The sequence below is a fragment of the Salvelinus sp. IW2-2015 genome, linkage group LG32 (assembly GCF_002910315.2).
Source record: "Salvelinus sp. IW2-2015 linkage group LG32, ASM291031v2, whole genome shotgun sequence".
In the NCBI taxonomy this organism is placed as follows: Eukaryota; Metazoa; Chordata; class Actinopteri; order Salmoniformes; family Salmonidae; genus Salvelinus; species Salvelinus sp. IW2-2015.
The window spans coordinates 5,302,949-5,323,324 of record NC_036871.1 but is presented as its reverse complement, the minus strand read 5'-3'; the positions used below and the strand labels follow the sequence as shown (position 1 = coordinate 5,323,324).

The 20,376-nt window shown below is 41.3% G+C and overlaps 1 protein-coding gene across 2 annotated transcripts in view; it reads left to right on the top strand.

The window, feature by feature from the left end:
• The window catches only part of asap1a (ArfGAP with SH3 domain, ankyrin repeat and PH domain 1a), a 167,619-nt gene that overhangs the window by 109,674 nt on the left and 37,569 nt on the right, over positions 1–20,376 (top strand). For both annotated transcript variants that reach the window (XM_023977522.2, XM_023977521.1), the window contains 5 exons: positions 3,044–3,144; positions 5,078–5,147; positions 5,386–5,473; positions 16,092–16,140; positions 16,757–16,923. In XM_023977522.2, the coding sequence (XP_023833290.1) occupies positions 3,044–3,144; positions 5,078–5,147; positions 5,386–5,473; positions 16,092–16,140; positions 16,757–16,923 (475 nt within the window). The remainder of the gene's footprint in view (positions 1–3,043; positions 3,145–5,077; positions 5,148–5,385; positions 5,474–16,091; positions 16,141–16,756; positions 16,924–20,376) is intronic.

The following is a 20,376-nucleotide window of genomic DNA, read 5'->3' as shown; positions in this document are numbered from 1 at the left end:
GGTGTTAGGCTGTGCGAATTGTTAGTTAGATTACTGTTGGTTATTACTGCATTGTCGGAACTAGAAGCACAAGCATTTTCGCTACACTCGCATTAACATCTGCTAACCATGTGTATGTGACTAATAAAATTTGATTTGATTTGATTTGATTTGATGAAACCAAGATTGAACTCTTTGGCCTGAATGCCAAGCGTCACATCTGAAGGAAACCTGGCACCATCCCTACGGTGAAGGATGGTGGTGGCAACATCATGCTGTGGGGATGTTTTCAGCGGCAGGGACTGGGAGACTAGTCAGGATAGAGGGAAAGCTGAACGGAGTAAAGTACAGAGAGATCCTTGATGAAAACCTTCTCCAGTGTGCTCAGGACCTCAGACTGGGGCGAAGCTTCACTTTCCAACAGGACCACAACCCTAAGCACACAGCCAAGATAATTTAGGAGTGGCTTCGGGACAAGTCTCAATGTCCATGAGTGGCCCAGCCAGAGCCCGGACTTGAACCCAATCTCTGTAGAGACCTGAAAATAGCTGTGCAGCAACGTTCCCCATCCAACTTGACAGAGATTGAGAGGATCTACAGAGAAGAATGAGAGAAACTCCCCAAATACAGGTGTGCATCATACCCAAGAAGACTCAAGGCTGTAATCGCTGCCAAAGGTGCTTCAACAAAGTACTGAGTAAAAGGTCTGAATACTTATGTAAATATAATATTTCATTTTTTTGTGCAAACATTTCTAAAAAACGGTTTTTGCTTTGTCATTATGGAGTATAGTGTGTAGATTGAGGGGGGGAAAAACGTTTAATACATTTTAGAATAAGGCTGTAACGTAACAACATGTCAAGCACTCTGAATACTTTCCGAAAGCACTGTACTCTCTTTACTTTACCCCACATTTAGTTGACTTTTCATTGTCTTAAGCCAGCTTTAGATAAGTCAGAGTGGCCAGTGCTGTACCATGCTGGTAGCCAGTGTCAAGTAACCCCTTGCTGGGAACCAGTGTTGTGCTACACTGACCGCTCAGTCTAATGTAAACCTGGTTTGTTTTGAGCATTGGATAATGGATGTGTCTTTAGATCATGTTATTTTATTTTTTATTCACTGCTACATTTATTGGGGGGGGGGTGATGCACTGAGTACAACCCAGCGGATAACACTTTAAAGCCATTCCACTTGTTTCCAACGTGGTCCCTGATGGAACACTCTTCTTTTCCGGAGCCCGTAACCATACAGTATATCCTTGGTGCAGGGTGTAATGGTCCCACAAGGAAAACCATACCTTACCCTACTGGTATTCAGCATCCTTCTGAAAATAGTACAGTATAGATCTGATTTAGCCATAGTGGTTCTCGGTTTTAAAATGGTGCCCTCTTTAGTAATCAGGATTTACCCACCATCACATCCCAGGCAATCCGTTCAACATCGTTTTACCTCCCCTCAAGCCTTAAAAGCAGGAAAAATATTGTTAAATATAACTGATAAAGCTGCAGTATGTAATGTTTTGGGGGTTCTGATCACATAAATATAGATATGTGAGTTATAGATTTGTTATCGAAAGCAAGTCTAAGTGGCGGTATATCTGTTCTATGTGCTCTATTTCTATGCTTACCGTTCTTAAGTTTTGTTTTTGTGTCTTTTCGGTTTTGTACACCAGCTTCAAAACAGCAGAAAATAAAATATGTTGGGTTATGGAAAATATATTTCACAGCGGTTTAGATGGTTCAGTGATTCTCTACCCTATACTTGCTTTTTTTCATCACATAATCTGAAAATAGACAAGCTATAAACATTTTAGCAACCAGGAAACGGAGTGATTTCTGCATAGTGCACTTTTAAGGTGTGGATATAGGCATCCCTTATTGCCTTTTATAGCAGCCAATTGCCTGAAGTGGTATTTTTCCTGAAATGAATAATACTAACCACTCTCTGTATTTACTGTTTTCTTGATCAGGGGTCTCCAACCTTTTCTAGCACGAGGGCTACTTAAAAAGAATGTCGCAAGCTACACATTTATTAAAGAGCTCTTCTCTTCTGTCAATACACCTGGTAAAATAGAGGTTAATAAAACAATATTTGGCATGACAGGCCCCATTAAAATTATCTTACGTATTTTCCCGATTTCTGTTCTGTTTTATTTTTCCCGGTTTTAGATTTTTCATAGACAAACAATGAAAATGTATGTTCTGAGTCCATGTCTATGCTTAAATCACACCAGAAGACCATTTTTGGGGTTTGGAAAAAAATAATTCCCTGCTTCTAGCAAGAGCGGAATGTGTGATTCTGCTGTTAGGCCTACTGCTGCAGCGTCTCATGGCAAAGTTAGCAAAATAATTGCCACCCAATTAATATAAATAATCATAATATAGTCAGCCTACTTTGCAGTTAATGTTTAATTGAGAAGGTTTATGGAGAAAGTCTTTGTCTACCCACAACACAGTTATCATTAGCATCGCTAACTGGCTACATACAGAGTGATAAGCGCGAGCACCGAACAGGCAGACGGGGCAATATTGCTGCAAATTAAATTGTCAGATATTCTGTTACGTTTGGATTTTTAAGTTAATAGTGGCTAAGCAGGGGTGGGATAATGTGGCTTTGATTGGATAGTAGGCGGGAGATTTATTTTTATGACAGTTTGTGATGGAACAACTGAAAAAAATCCATGTACTTTCAGAATTGCTTGGCGAGCTACTCATAGGTGGGCTGTGAGCTACTGGTAGCTTGCAATCTCCCTGTTGGAGACCCCTGTTCTTGATACTTCAACATTGGGGCATTCTGACTTACTGCCTGTCTTCCCTTCACTGCATTCTCTGACTGAAGTCGAGGAGAGTAAGTGCTGTCCCCTCAATAATAATCATTGGCTTCCTTTATTTTGTCCTGTAACCGTTTCTCAGTGTGTTTGTGATTTATTTGGGATTTATTTGTAAAGTAGTGTCTGTCTCTGGTAGTGTGTCTAAAGGAGTGTGTCTGTAATGTAATGTGTCTGTGTAAAGTAGTGTGAGCATGTAAAGGAGTGTACATTGAACCCTGTGACTGGGTATTTCAGGACTCTCAGAGCAAGCAGAGTGGATACAGCATGCACCAGCTACAGGGGAACAAGGACTTTGGCAGTGAGAAGAAGGGCTGTTTGATGAAGAAAAGCGATGGGTGGGTGAAAGAGTGGATGGATGGAAGAGTGGATGGATGGATGGGTAAATTTGGAGATGTGGTGATGTGAACGGTGACTTACAATACAGTGCCTTCAGAAAGTATTCACACAGCCTGAATTACCAATTTGTTAAAGAGAGCTTTTGTGTCACGGACCTACACACAATACCCCATAATGTCAAAGTGGAATCAGGTTATTTTGAAAACGTTTATTTTACAAATGAATTTGAAAAGAAAAGCTGAAGAGTCAATAAGTATTCAACCCTTTTGTTATGGCAAGCCAAAATAAGTTTGGGAGTAAGAATTTGCTTAACAAGTCATATAATAAGTTGCATGGACTCACTCTGTGTGCAATAATAGTGTTTAACATGATTTTTTATATGACTACTATAACAGTTTTGACTTTGTTTGTTAGGGGTGTCTACCAGAGAAAATATAGATTTGTCCTTTTTGTTTGAGAGGGAATGAGTCCGTCAAGTCTACACCAACTTGCAGGTTCCTTGGTGAAAGAGTGGGGTAACATCTCACAGCAAGTATGGTGCAGTCCATGAGGAGGAGATGCACTGCAGTACTTAATGCAGCTGGTGGCCACACCAGATACTGACTGTTACTTTTGATTTTGACCCCCCCCCCCCCTTTGTTCAGGGACACATTATTCAATTTCTGTTAGTCACATGTCTGTGGAACTTGTTCAGTTTATGTCTCAGTTGTTGAATCTTGTTATGTTCATACAAATATTTACACATGCTAAGTTTGCTGAAAATCAACGGAGTTGACAGTGAGAGGACGTTTCTTTTTTTGCTGAGTTTGAATACAGGAAATATTTAAAAGTCAGTTCCAATACCATATTTACATGTGCAGGGATACTGGAGTGATAGAGGTGGATATGTATAGGGGTAAGGTGACTAGGCATCAGGATATAAGATAAACAGAGTAGCAACAGCTTCTATATGAGCGTGTCTGCAGGTGTGTAGAGTCTGTATAAATGTTTGTGCATATTATATGTGAGTGAGAAGATGATGGAGCGAGTATTGTTCAAGAGCCTGTTGGTGTCAGACTTGATGTACCGTTACCTCATGCCATGTGGCAGCAGAGAAAGTAGTCTATGGCTTGAGTGGTTGGGGTCTTTGAAGATTTTCCGGGCCTTCTTTTCACACTGGCTGATATAGAGGTCCTGTATGGCAGGGAGCTCGGTCCCAGTGATGTACTGGGCTGTCTGCACAACCCTCTGTAGCGCAATGCGATCGAGGGCGGTGCTATTGCCATACCAAGCAGTGATGCAGCCATTGCAAGCAGTGATGCTTGTCATCGGCAAGGACTCAGGAGTTTTTTAGGATAAAAATAAATGGAATAGGGCTAAGCACAGGCAAAATCCTTGAGGAAAACCTGGTTCAGTCTGCTTTCCAACCGACACTGGGAGACAAATTCACCTTTCAGCAGGACAGTAACCTAAACCACAAGGCCAAATATACACTGGAATTGCTTACCAAGACGACAGTGAATGTTCCTGTGTGGCCTAGTTACAGTTTTGACTTAAATAGGCTTGAAAATCTATGGCAAACAGGTGTGCAAAGCTCTTAAAGACTTACCCAGAAAAATTCACGTCTGTGCCAAAGGTGATTCTAACATGGATTGACTCAGGGGTATATACTTATGTCAGTTAAATATTTCTGTTTTTAATGTTCAATAAATTTGCAAACATTTCTAAAAACATGTTTTCACTTTGTCATTATGGGCTATTGTGTGTAGATGGGCGAGATTTTTTTTCAATCGATTTTGGTTTCATGCTGTAACACTACAACATTTGGAAAAGGTCAAGGGGTATGAATACTTTCTGAAGGCACTGTGTCAGAGTTTGTTTGTCTGTGTTTACATTTGTAAGATTAAGAAGTGTAAAAAATATTATTCCTAAATGTATTCCCTTTTTTCCTAGATTACGGAAGGTGTGGCAAAAGAGGAAATGTTCTGTGAAGAGCGGCATTCTCACTATCGCACATGCCACAGTGAGTACTATATTGCACTACATTACCCATAATCCACTGCAACCAATGCAACGCAGCAACACAGTGAGAACACTCTTGTACAGAAGCCAAATCCTACCGGACAAAAATCATTTGATACCAACGTTCTATCAACATGTCATGTCTTTTCAAAATACTGATGTTCAACAACTGGCTGATAAATTCATCCTTTAATTTCCTCACCTATTTCGTATGTTATTTATCTCGGTCTGTCATCTAGTCTAACCGACAGCCGGTGAGACTGAACCTACTGACCTGCCAGGTCAAACCCAGTGGGGAGGACAAGAAGTGCTTTGACCTCATCTCCCGTGAGTTCCTATAATATCATTTAAGAATAATATAATGTATAATATATGATAATGTATTTCCTATAATATCATATATAGATGACATGATAAATTAGCAGATAGTTTTATTAATAATTGACTCCATAGGAATTGAATCGGCCGTCTGCACCAGACCTGGGTTGAATACTGTATGTCAAATACTTTCACATACAGTGGGGAGAACAAGTATTTGATACACTGCCGATTTTGCAGGTTTTCCTACTTACAAAGCATGTAGAGGTCTGTAATTTGTATCATAGGTACACTTCAACTGTGAGAGACGTAATCTAAAACAAAAATCCAGAAAATCACATTGTATGATTTTTAAGTAATTAATTTGCATTTTATTGCATGACATAAGTATTTGATCACCTACCAACCAGTAAGAATTCCGGCTCTCCACCAGACCTGTTAGTTTTTCTTTAAGAAGCCCTCCTGTTCTCCACTCATTACCTGTATTAACTGCACCTGTTTGAACTCGTTACCTGTATAAAAGACACCTGTCCACACACTCAATTCAAACAGACTCCAACCTCTCCACAATGGCCAAGACCAGAGAGCTGTGTAGGGACATCAAGGATAAAATTGTAGACCTGCACAAGGCTGGGATGGGCTACAGGACAATAGGGAAGCAGCTTGTGTGAAAGGCAACAACTGTTGCGCAATTATTAGAAATGGAAGAAGTTCAAGATGATGGTCAATCACCCTCGGTCTGGGGCTCCATGCAAGATCTCACCTCGTGGGGCATCAATAATCATGAGGAAGGTGAGGGATCAGCCCAGAACTACACGGCAGGACCTGGTCAATGACCTGAAGAGAGCTGGACCACAGTCTCAAAGAAAACCATTAGTAACACACTACGCCGTCATGGATTAAAATCCTGCAGCGCACGCAAGGTCCCCTGCTCAAGCCAGCGCATGTCCAGGCCCGTCTGAAGTTTGCCAATGACCATCTGGATGATCCAGAGGAGAATGGGAGAAGGTCATGTGGTCTGATGAGACAAAAATAGAGCTTTTTGGTCTAAACTCCACTCGCGGTGTTTGGAGGAAGAAGAAGGATGAGTACAACCCCAAGAACACCATCCCAACCGTGAAGCATGGAGATGGAAACATCATTCTTTGGGATGCTTTTCTGCAAAGGGGACAGGACGACTACACCGTATTGAGGAGGATGGATGGGGCCATGTATCGCAAGATCTTGGCCAACAGCCTCCTTCCCTCAGTAAGAGCATTGAAGATGGGTCGTGGCTGGGTCTTCCAGCATGACAACGACCCAAAACACACAGCCAGGTCAACTAAGGAGTGGCTCCGTAAGAAGCACTCAAGGTCCTGGAGTGGCCTAGCCAGTCTCCAGACCTGAACCCAATAAAAATCTTTGGAGGGAGCTGAAAGTCCGTATTGCCAGCGACAGCCCGAAACCTGAAGGATCTGGAGAAGGTCTGTATGGAGGAGTGGGCCAAAATCCCTGCTGCAGTGTGTGCAAACCTGGTCAAGAACTACAGGAAACGTATGATCTCTGTAATTGCAACAAAGGTTTCTGTACCAAATATTAAGTTCTGCTTTTCTGATGTATCAAATACTTATGTCATGCAATAAAATGCAAATTAATTACTTAAAAATCATACAATGTGATTTTCTGGATTTTTGTTTTAGATTACGTCTCTCACAGTTGAAGTGTACCTATGATAAAAATTACAGACCTCTACATGCTTTGTAAGTAGGACAACCTGAAAAATCGGCAGTGTATCAAATACTTGTTCTCCCCACTGTACTTGATCTGTGCCTAATACAATGCAGTAATAGTTGTCAAAATCTTAGCTAAGTAGTCATAGCTCAATAACTAATCATAGTGCACCCCCTAATCGTAGCTAATCATGAAGCACATAAACTTTTTTGAAGGAGAACATAATCCCTTGGAATATACTATTTCTTGGTAGCAGTGGAGTGAGGGACATACAACTGAGAGGGGTAGATGAGATTAGAAGAGTTGTAAAATCTTGTGTAATTTGGTCAGCTGCGTGATTAACTTCTGTGTTCATACGTGTTAGAAATTGAGGCTCCACCCCACTGAACTAATGCTGCTCGGATCTCACGCATTCCATTCCATCCATCCTGGCAGATTATCTTGGTCTACACGCAGAATCTGTCCACGGGAGATTAGTATAGTTGAAAGTGAAGGTCTGGTGCCTGAGTTTGGCTGACTGGTACCACCAACTCTACCACATGTAGGGCTGGCTCAGTAATTGTATAATCTTGTAATCAACGATTATGGATGAAGAAAAGAAAATAACTTTCATAACCGCTTTAATAATACATTCATTTTAGAAAATATATTTTTTAATCCATTTTATTATTTTCAACTAGATATACTTGACTCAATAGCAGAACTGTAAATGAATGATTATGAACAATTGTTTTGCTACGTTAATTAGTCTATATCAAACTATATCTCCAATCTCAGGTTCAGGAACAGGATCTGACACCTCTACATTTTGGACTGTTTCATGCCGAAACCCATTTGCCAGGATCAGTTACCTCTCTTGGCATTATTGTAGTTTGTTTTACTGTTTGCAATGTAGAAATTATAATAAAATCAATCCGAGGTAATTCAAATTCCATCCTATGTAATTATCCTGCCCCCTTAAAAACAAAATGTGAAAACGTGCCTGATATTTTATGAATTGATTTATGTTGGGCCGGCGCAACATTGGAGCCTTTATAGACCAACTTGTAGCCATTGCTGTGGTGAGACAAAAGGGCGCCTGTTTCTCTCACAGAACTGGAATGAGATTCACTTTCTATTATCTCTCTCCCGCTCTGCTCTGATAGACATGAGCCTTCAACTCTCATCTCTCCAGCGTTGCATTTCACCATTTATTTCCTTATAGAATCATAGAAGGGTGCTGGAGGTGCCGCAGTAACCCTGATAAATTGAAATACATTTGCCAAAGTTATAGAGTTACTGCTGTCTGTTATGAAATAATTCAAATGAATACACCAGGACTTGACCTATAAGTTAGTCACAGAGGATCAATAGCTTAAAAACATTACCTAGCTATGGATTGTGTGCAGCCCAATAACAAGGCACGCCTACAGTCTGTGAACAGCATGTAGACAAAACAGGCCTTTTGCAATATTTCAAATACAATTGCGGGAAAACACAGGTTTGAAAGCAAATGGCTCCTGCTGAAAAGAGAACTCTAATCTGTCTGAGGGCTACCAAATATGTTCCAAATAGGCCTATTGAGCCTATTTTGGCACGAGCGCGTCGGCCATCGCAGGTGAGTGAGCTGTGCATCATTGGGGGAGTCAGTGAAACTTTATAGCATTTTTAGGACTATAATTTCCTCCTCATATTTTAGCTTACAATATGTCTCCACACACCTAGGCCTAGGCTATTGATGGATTCAAGACAAGGTCATTATTATTGAGCTCAGATGTTCAGTTTGTCAGTGTCAAAGTAGCCTATCAATGTTATAATTAGTAAGGAATTAGAATGTATTCTGCTAGTCTCCAGTCATGTAAAAGGATGTAGAATTGCATGAAATGTGTTTATAAAAGGCCACATTTTTTCTGGGACCTGCAGTGCCTTCGGAAAGTATTCAGACCGAACCCTTGACCTTTTCCACATTTTGTTACGTTACAGCCTTTTTCTGAAATGTATTAAATTGTTTTTTTTCCTCATCAATCTACACACAATATCCCTTAATGACAAAGCAAAAACAGGTTTTTAGACATTTTTGCAAATGTATTAAAATAAAAAACAGATATCACATTTACATAAGTATTTAGACCCTTTACTCAGTACTTTGTTGAAGCACCTTTGGCAGCAATGACAGCATCAAGTCTTCTTAGGTATGACGCTACAAGCTTGGCACACCTGTTTTTGGGGAGTTTCTCCCATGCTTCTCTGCAGATCCTCTCTAGCTCTATCAGGTTGGATGGGGAGCGTCGCTGCACAGCTATTTTCAGGTCTTTCCAGAGATGTTTGACCGGGTTCAAGGCTCTGGCTGGGCCACTCAAGGACATTCAGAGACTTGTCCCGAAGCCACCCCTGTGTTGTCTTGGCTGTGTGCTTAGGGTCGTTGTCCTGTTGTTGAACCTTCTCCCTAGTCTGAGGTCCTGAGCACTTTGGAGCTGGTTTTCATCAAGGATCTCTCTGTACATTACTCCGTTCAGCTTTCCCTCTATCCTGACTAGTCTCCCAGTCCCTGCCGCTGAAAACATCCCCACAGCATGATGCTGCCATCACCATGCTTCACCGTAGGGATGGTGCCAGGTTTCCTCCAGACGTGACACTTGGCTTTCAGGCCAAAGAGTTCAATCTTGGTTTAATCAGACCAGAGAATCTTGTCTCTCATTTCTCATCATGGACTACAGGAGACAAAACAGAGAGCATTAATTTTCCTTGCCATGCACATCACTGAGGACCTGAAATGGTCTCACCACACCGACACCGTGGAGAAGTCGCAACAGCTCCTATCCAGCCTCAGGCGGCTGAAGAAATGTGGCTTGGTCCCTTAGACCCTCACAAACGTCTACAGATGCACCATTGAGAGCATTCTGTCGGGCTGCATCACCATATGGTTTCATCAACAGCACCGCCCTCAACCGCATAGCTCTCTAGAGGGTAGTGCGGTCACTGTTACAGTGCTATTTGTGTTGTTAATTGATTTCGATGTTGTCTTTTTTTGTCATATTTTAATTATTTGTGCACTTGTTTGACATTGTACTGCGTTGTTAGGATCTAGTAACAGGAGCATTTAGCTTCACCCGCTATAACATCTGCTAAACTGTGTATGCGACCAATAAACTTTGAATCGAAACTGCATCTTTCAACAACAACAAAAAATGTGCAAACACGTTGGTCACCAGTAACTTGATCACCTGATTAAATAGTTGTAGCTAAGCCCTAGTTGTTAGTTAGCTAGCTTCACACAGTGACTGGCTCAGAGCTAACAAGCTAATGGACAAATTTACTTTAGTTTTTGTGCTTATTCTCAAACTCCGTTAATACGGTTCCTTCAAGCACAAACTCCTTGGCTGTAAAATTGCGTGACTTAGACTTCCTCAGCAAAAAAACGTCTAAATCAATTATGGATTTATTGTTGTAGCTTTTATTAATTCGGACTATTTTGAGGGTGAAATGTGACCCGTTTCAGGAAACTAGACGTATGTTGCAAGCCACGACTTCACAGGAGGTGCCATTTGAACGTAAAAAAAATATAAATGCATTTTCTGGCAGAAATGCCTTCTCAAACATGTGAACTTTCATGTGCCTTAACAAACTTTTATGTCATCTGTAAATACGAATTATGTTGTTATATTTTGAGCCTAGTTGGTTTAGCCAAAGAAAATGTGAGAAACCTTCCTGCTAGTCATGATTGGCTGAGATAATGCGTGCCGAGAGATGAGTTCCTCTCCAATATGTTTCAATGGGCATTTACCATCACGAATTTGACATGCTCAAAAAAAACTGCAGAAATGCAAAATTGACTGGCGCGATGAACTCGGGATGGCCGGGCAGTGATAGTGGTTTCTCTCCATCGCTCGATGGTGACATGAGGGAAGTGGGACTCTGTCGTTATTTCACGATTTTGGAGAAAAACATCCAAAATGACCAGGGGCACCCCCTATTGGATGGGCACGGGTGGGGGGTGCTCCCTACCCAACCGTGGACCCCGTGCAACCCCCTAAAGGCATTAAAACACTTTTTTATGCTCCTGGTAACCTGTTCCAATCAAAAGGTGCCCGGCCGACCATTTGCAATATGTTTCAATGGGCATTTACCATCACGAATTTGACATGCTCAAAAAAACTGCAGGAATGCGAAATTGACTGGCCCGATGAACTCGGGATGGCCGGGCAGTGATTCTGGTTCCTCTCCATTGTTCGTTGGTGTTGATTTCAGAATGTCAATTTGGTGATGGTCTATCACTGTTTAAACATATTGCAAATGGACAAATGTCATCCAGCAAGTCACTGTCCATCAGTCAAATAGATATCATTCTGCCACCAAACTGATACCATCTGACACCACACCACATTGGAACCGGTGTTTTTCTGGATCAAACGCAACAAATAAATGGACATTTTGGATATATATGGACGGAATTAATCGAACAAAAGGACCATTTGTGATGTTTATGGYACATATTGGAGTGCCAACAACAGAAGCTCGTAAGGCATGAATTATATTTTTATTTCTGCGTTTTGTGTCGCGCCTGCAGGGTTGCAATATGCTTCTCTCTCTTTGTTTACTATGGTGCTATCCTCAGATAATAGCTTTGTTTGCTTTCGCCGAAAAGCCTATTTGAATTCTGACATGTTGGCTGGATTCACAACCAGTGTAGCTTTAATTTGGTATCTTTCATGTGTGATTTTATGAAAGTTTGATGTTTATAGTAATTTATTTGACTATGGCGCTCTGCATTTTCTCTGGCTTTTGAACAAGTGAGACAGTAGCGTCCCACCTAAACTCAGATTTTTGGATATAAATATGAACTTTACCGAACAAAACATACATTTATTGTGTAACATGAAGTCCTATGAGTGTCATCTGATGAAGATCATCAAAGGTTAGTGATTAATTTTATCTCTATTTCTGCTTCTTGTTTTACTCCTCTCTTTGGCTGTAATAATAGCTGTGTTTTTCTGTGACTTGGCTCTGACCTAACATAATCGTGTGGTGTGCTTTCGTCGTAAAACCTTTTTGAAATCGAACACTGTGGCTGGATTTACAACAAGTGTATCTTTAAAATGGTGTAAAATACTTGTATGTTTGAGGAATTTAAATGATGGGATTTATGTTGTTTTGAATTTGGCGCCCTGCAGTTTCTTGGAAATCTAATGGGAGAAATGACTGATTTACAGTTCATGAGGATTGCCTAATTACACACATGAAGTTTTGTAAAGATCTGACCTTGTTAACCCTTCGAAACAGCCCCTATGACCCCAATTTAAGGCACTTCCGGTTGACACCGGAAGCTGAAAGTGAATATATATCCTCCTTGGGGTAGGCTCTTACAGAATATTGAGTTTTAAGTCTTTACGTTAAGAACTGACTGATTTACAGAGGGTTGAATGAGTGTGTGTGATTTCAGATAATCGCAGACATCTCGCAGAGCTCCGAAACCCACCTTAACGGATTCGTCTGAACACGCTGCAGCTGGATCTGTAACTTTTTGTGTGAAAAAACACATTTCTTTGAGCATCACCAATTGTACATTGTAAGATTTCTCTTAAATTCGATAAACAGCTGGTTCTTTTTTTGCTGACACCGTAGGTTCATATACTTTGACATGAAGCGGTCAAATTAGAGCTCTATTTTCGTTTTTGACTTTTAATCCCAGAAAAATGGCCTTAACTCAAAAAGCGTTGAGGCCTCGACGCCATCTTGTTTCTGGGCTATCAGCCCATTAGTCCAAACTTATGCTCACCAAGTTTCATCTTCAAAGTCTTTTTCGTTTAGGAGAAATGGCCATGTCGTGATTGGTGATGTTTTGTACATTTGCAATAAGATTCCATTCGCCATCTGGTGGAATTTACCGGGACATTAGAAAAATGACAAAAATTGGAAAATGTTATAAAACGGAAACCGAATGTCCGAGAGACTTCGTTCGATGACTTCCCAGAAGATCTGTCCCCGGTGCACAGCCCGCCTCCGTTCGCCAATTTTACAAACATTCGTGGACGTCTAGTAAGGGACCGTACATTTGCAATATGGAGTTTCTCATCGATCATACAGAAAATGCCGAAAAGTGCCCTTCATGTATGCAAAGGCAGCAGCGCAGTCATCAACTACATGCACATTTCTTTACCAACTATGATGATACATACATCCATACATTAACACTCAAAAGTTTGGACACACCTACTCATTCAAGGGTCTTTCTTTAGGTGTGTACCTGAATTGTGATAACTGCAGTGGCCAAAACAAGAACAAGTTTGTGCTCTGCTATTGTGCCTGGCTGCACCGACTGGTGCTTCATCCTCATCAAGCAGCGCTTTAGAAAGACCAGAGTGAACACTTTGTCTGATATTGCTGGTGTTGTGAAGGACAGCACTGTGAGGAGGGGTCAACATCCCACAGCTGGTTGGACTGGAGGATGGTACGATGCTGGTGCAAAGCTATGGCTGGCAACAACACCTCACTCCATACTTCACGCCGCTGCCACAGATCAAGCAGTACCAGCACTTCAGGTAAAAAATTATTTCCATTGTATGAGGTTATTCTTATCTAAACTTGGGAGGTGAATTGATGTTGTGCAAGGTTGTAATGTTATTTCCTGTTTTACAGCTTCGATGCTCTGGAGCCTGGTGTTGTTGTCACCAAGGAGCGTTCAGACTCAGTCGGGACCAGGTTTCAGCTGCTGCGCAACGCTCACATCATTGCTACCTTAGATGATCTGCCTGGACTGGACACAGCTAGACAAATGTATCTTTTGAGAAGATCAGGGATTTTTGCGTCGAAGAGGCAATGGACATCACATGCCCTGCACCAAAGTCAAGGGCAGGACAGAAACAGGCTCTCCGAATATAGATTCACTTGTTCATGCATGGTTCGGACAGACCAGTCATCAGCATTATCTGCAGGGCCTCTATTCAAATGACTCTCCTAACACACATGCCATACATTGCTGCTACTATTTATTATTTTATCCTGCTGCTCAGCCACTTTACCCCTGATTGTATGCATATAACTACCTTGTCTATCACTGATATCGTTATTGATATTGTTCTTGTGCATACTGTATATTATTTTTATTATCTATTTCTGATATTGCTACTATGCAAGTAACCATTTGGCTGTACCATTTACACCTTCTGTAGAGACCCATCCAATTAGCAAGATGTGGCCAGTGGTGTAAAGTACTTAAGTAAGAATACTTTAAAGTTCCAAAGTATTGTTTGGTGGTATCTGTACTTTACTTTACTATTTATATTTTTGGCAACTTATACTTATACTACATTCTGAATTAAAATAATGTACTTTTTACTCCATAAAAGAACAGGGATGTTCTCTTGATAAGTGTGGGAATTGGACAATTTTTCTGTCAAAATGTAACGAGTACTATTGGGCGTCGGGGAGAAAAATRCCACACTTATCAAGAGAACATCCCTGGTCATCCCTACTGCATCTGATCTGGCAGACTCACTAAACACAAATACTTTGTTTGTAAATTATGTCTGAGTGTTAGTGTGCCCCTGGCTATCTTGAAATAAAAAAATACATTAAAAAAATGGTGCTTTGAAATTATTTATAATTTTACTTTTGTTACTTAAGTACATTTTAGCAATTCCATTTGCTTTTGATACTTAAGTATTTTTAAACCAAATACTTTTAGACTTTTCCTCAAGTAGTATTTTACTGGGTGACTTTTACTTGAGTCATTTTCTATTAAGGCATCTTTACTTTTACTCAAGTATGACAATTTAGTACTTTTTCCACTGCTGGATGTGGTCACATGACCCATCAATTTAGACAAGTGTGTCTGAGTAAGCGTCATCTAATATTTATAAATATTTTTATCTGGACACTTTCTGTTTACCTGGAATTTTTCCCTATTGTAGGCTACTACTTTTACCACTTTTAGTCTTAATCTTCACTACACTACTCACTGTTTAGCACATGACATCACATGTGAATCCTTAAAGAGATGGGTGGGGCTGGCTTAAGAGAGTGTGAACAATGCTGAATGTGTGCAGACAAATGAGAGCTCTCCAGTAGTAGTACCAAGACATTCATAGGCCATTTTCTCAAAAGTGAGTTTCCAAGTATATCAACTTCCAAAGCAGAATTACTCTCCTATTGTTCCTCAAAAATGCAGTGTATGATATACCATTTTGTAGCTCTGAGTCTCTACTTTTATCCAATGTAAAAAAAACACAATTTCACATTTTTCCACATAAGACCGATTTGAGCCGGTCGGTCACAAATGTGGTTCATTAGGCGATGTCACCTACTGTATGTGATGAAAGGGGTAATTGATACTGTCTACTAGTGCTTATGCGTCAGAACAGGACGGCAGTTGGGAACATGGCTACTTATGTCGTTTGTACCTTCAAATGTATGTTATTAAATGTGTCAACACATCGAAAAGAACCTACGGATTCAGCCTTGTATATTTAGCTATGACCAAGCGTCATTACAACCGAGGATATATTTTTGAACGTTATGATCATTGTAGCCGGACTTCTTTTGGTCTATCCCATTACTCTTTGAGAGATACGAGACAAATCAGTGCAGATGTCCCGGTATCTGACGGAAGACAATGATACTGTCTGAATAAAGACAAATACTTAAAAAAGAAACTGACACTGTGAAGGACTAACTCAGGGATGGACCCTCTGTCTGCGGCAATGTCAGTAGTGCTACCACTATACCAAAACACGGCACACACCTCAATGTTCAAGTATTTGGAAGTATTTTATGTGTTTCACCGAGCCCATGCTCCGAGACAGTGAGGGAGAAGCCCTTTGTCTTTTTGTGTGTGTAAAAATAGGGCTCTCACAGTTAGTGTTTTTACTTCTAGTCATTCTAATCGAGTAATACTAGCTATGCACTAAGGTACTGTATGTCCGTCATTTCTCTTTTACAGATAATCGCACATATCATTTCCAGGCTGAAGATGAACAGGAGTTTGTGATGTAAGATAATCTACTATATGGTGTGTGTGTGCGCATGTGTACACCTGAATGTCAGTGCTCGGTATGAAGGAGACTCTGAACATGGTGTTTAGTGCATTTGGGGACTGTAAAATATGGTGGGGGATCTGTTTTGCTTCCCACTGGTCCTTGGGCCCTTGTTAAGGTCAACGGCATCATGAACTTTACCCAGTACCAGGACATTTTAGCTAAAAATCTAGTTGCCTCTGCCAAGAGGCTGAAACTTGGCCGCAAATGGATCTTCAGAAAGACAATAACCCCAAGCACATATCAAATTTATTAATTGACCACAAAAGGAAATAAGGAATGGTCTAAGAACCCTCCCAATGTATTATCCAATCTCATAAAACATTTTTGAAAAGATCTGCCATTATCCTCGCACGGTGAAGTATTGAAAACAGGGGAGTCAATAATTTTGTCCCCTCTCTTTGAGAAAAAAATGTATTACTTGTTAAACAAAATCTATTTCTCTGAGCAATTGTATTAGCATAGAATAATGTCCCCATACAATATAGCTCAGTATTTGAATGATTTATTTTATGAAGTCCTTTTTGCTCAAGGGTGTCTCACTGTATACAGTGTATATATGTGTGTGCAGCTGGATATCGGTGCTGACCAACAGTAAAGAGGAGGCACTGAACAAGGCGTTCCGCGGGGAGCAGAGTACAGGAGGAGAGGACACCCTGGAGGACCTGACCAAAGCCATCATAGAAGACGTGCTACGGATACCTGGCAACGAAATCTGCTGTGACTGTGGTGCGGCTGGTGAGTGACAGAGTGTGTGTCTGTTTGCGCCCTCATGTGGTTTGTGATCTCTCATCATCCCAAACATACAGTAATAATAGATTTATTTTATATAGCGCTTTTCATTACAAAGACAATCTCAAATYCACTTTTGAAAACGAACAAAACAAATGTAGATCCGGCAGGTCTTGGGCGATGATCTTCCACTCCACAGCTTCAGATGATAAGGTGTTGTTCAGCCAGGCAGTTCAGAAAGGCTGAGCACTAGTTTAAGCGGAAGGAGCTTCAATGGCACAGAGTCAGTCAGTTACTCAGACAGGTCCGGAGCTCTTCATCAGGCACCTCGTACGTTGTCGCTGCCTCCTCTGTAGGTAAGCTGGATGATCCGCTACTGAAGTGTAGCACCCATCTGGGTGACGCTTCGGCAGCTATAAGCGCCAGAAAGACCACCAAACCTCGGCAGTAGTTAGGAGTGTGGTGAACATTATAACCAAAAGGAAGAGAGAGACTGTGGATTCTTCAAACCACAACTTTATTCTAAGATTTGCAAAAATGGAGTGGTTAACAATCCAAAGCCCAATGAACAGAGTTGGCTCTCAGCTTTTATAGAAAGTACAACTTGTCTTCGTGGCAGTTTTGCAGATGGGTGGAAACAGCGGCGGTTTGTCTATGCAGATCAAGATAGCATGAGGGCTCAARCGTTATAAWTGTGTTMTGTCARAGTTCACACTATAATGTGCTCCTTCCTGCAAGTTTCCATATAGCTGACTTCCTGCAGATAGTAAAACCACGGGATGTCTCATATGCTGCAGTCTCACCCAAACGGATGTTAGCTATACGCCCAGTCTTATGACTAACTCTCACAAAGACAGGTTTGTATCAGGTTAGAAAAAAACACTAGCGTATAACGAGAGACACATTTCTAAGTAGTAAAAGACGACTAATTTCCCCCCACATTACCTCCCTTAGTCTCAACCTAATGGAAAATMACTTACAAGCATTTTCATCAAACAWGCATTAACATGATTAAACATGAACTAAACACTGGTGCCTGCTTCATCACCACAAGTCAATCACTTTGGTTTGGTGTTTGTTTGCGAGATCACCYCTGAGCTCTTTCAGATGTTCCACTACAATAGTCAAGTTACCRTCACCCTGGGGTYTGAATGTACAGCAATGGTCACCTATCATTTGGCACCCTCTGCAGGAGATGTGATGCTACTACTTCAGCGAACTTCCCTTCCGGTGATGTGGCCTCCTGTGTACAGGGATCTGTGGCTATTCTTTCAAGCGTTGTACCTTCTTTATTTGTCACTGAAAGTTGACAATAGTGTCTGAAATGACAACACTACATCTGCTAGAATCTGCAACTAACACCCTTATGCAAACATTCTGTCTCAAACACATGCCTCGTCTGTACTTAGCCTCCGGCTACAAATACATTTGCACATAATCATTCCATCTAACCCATAACACGTTAGTCACTGCTGCTTGTCCACTTATATAGTTTAAAACATGCTCAAGTCAATTGTGCTTTATCATCCAGAAAGCCATATGTATTGATACGCTTTAACATGAGAATTCTGATAACGTGGTAAAACAAAACCCCTACATTCAATGTGCCCATCATGGTTATTCAACCCAAATTTAGAATGACAGTCCTTAGTGCTTCACGTTGAGTCTATCCCTCAAATTCAAGACCTTCAACTTAGCACACACGGTTAGAATGTACATCTACAAACGGGGGACCATATATAGACAGTTTGTACTACTCGTGTAACCAGTATTAACTTTTCTCATTACAGCCCTTGTTCATCCCTGTTTTACAATGTAACGAGTGGCATGTTAATAGCAGATCGGTATCTCAATGCATTTTAATCTAAATTACAAGAAGCTTCCCAGTGTGTAAACCTCCAAACTCGACCCTAAATAAATTTACAGGCACAGTTGACCCCCCCCCCTTCCCTGCACTCTTCTTCTGGCGTTTCTTCATATTCTGCTTTAGATCGTGTTTCAGTTCTTCCTCCCAATGGCACATGTTCAAAGTGGATACCCTAGATAATGTCTCTCACCTGAGCCGCCACTGTCCTATACAGTGCATTATGTCTTGTCCATTTCCCCACCAGTACACCTGCAGCATGAGAAAGATGGGACGGCATCTCTCCATGCTCACTCCACGTGGACTCGTGACTCATGAGTGAAAAGGCAGTTGATAGCTTCGACTGGATGCTGTGTACAGGTTGCTGGCTCGGTCTCWRGGTAGAAGTGGTGAAGGACAAGGTCACAGTGAACGCATTTGTCGCCCTTTCTTCAGCCGGGTAGGGGGGGTGAAGCTCACGCTGTTCTCATCGATTTATTCCTTATATGCATCAAGATACCATCTGTAGTCACTGTCGCCATAACTTCGAGAGAGGACATACCAATACAACAGTTTAAGACATATCTGGTTCTGTAAATCCAGACCAACTATTCACTGTATGACAAATTATTACATTCCCAATGTTCTTAATGCCAAAATTTCTAAGACAAATGTCAAAGAGCATAACAACACACTTGCTGAAACCATTAAAAAAATGTGCTTATATTCCCTTATCATACTGGCGACCAGGTCAGGGAGTTAGAGCGCTAACCCCTAGGGAGAAATCCTAACCATACAGCAGAGTTACCAGGTCAGGGAGTTAGAGAGCTAACCCTTAGGGAGAAATCCTGACCATACAGCAGAGTTACCAGGTTGGAGCTACCTAGGGAGAAATCCTGACCATAATCAGCAGAGTTACCAGGTCAGAGAGCTTAGAGAGCTAACCCTAGGGAGAAATTCTGACCATACAGCAGAATTACCAGGTCAGAGAGTTAGAGAGCTAACCCTTAGGGAGAAATCCTGACCATACAGCCGAGTTACCGGGTCAGGGAGTTAGAGAGCTAACCCTTAGGGAGAAATCTTTACCATACAGCAGAGTTACCGTCTCAGGAGTTAGAGAGCTAACCCTTGGGAGAAATCCTGACCATACAGCCAGAGTTACCGGTCAGGGATTATGAGACTAACCCTTAGGGAGAAATCCTGACCATACAGCAGAGTTACCAAGTCAGAGAGTTAGAGAGCTAACCCTTAGGGAGAAATCCCTGACCATACAGCAGAGTTTACCAGGTCAGGGAGTTAGAGAGCTAACCCTTAGGGAGAAATCCTGACCATACAGCAGAGTTACCAGGTCAGAGAGTTTAGAGAGCTAACCCCTAGGGAGAAATCCTGACCATACAGCAGAGTTACCAGGTCAGAGAGTTAGAGAGCTAACCCTTAGGAGAAATCTGACCATACAGCAGAGTTACCAGGTCAGAGAGTTAGAGAGCTAACCCTTAGGAGAAATCCTGACCATACAGCAGAGTTACCAGGTCAGGGAGTTAGAGAGCTAACCCTTAGGGAGAAATCGACCATACAGCAGAGTTACAGGTCAGAGAGTTAGAGAGCTAACCCTAGGG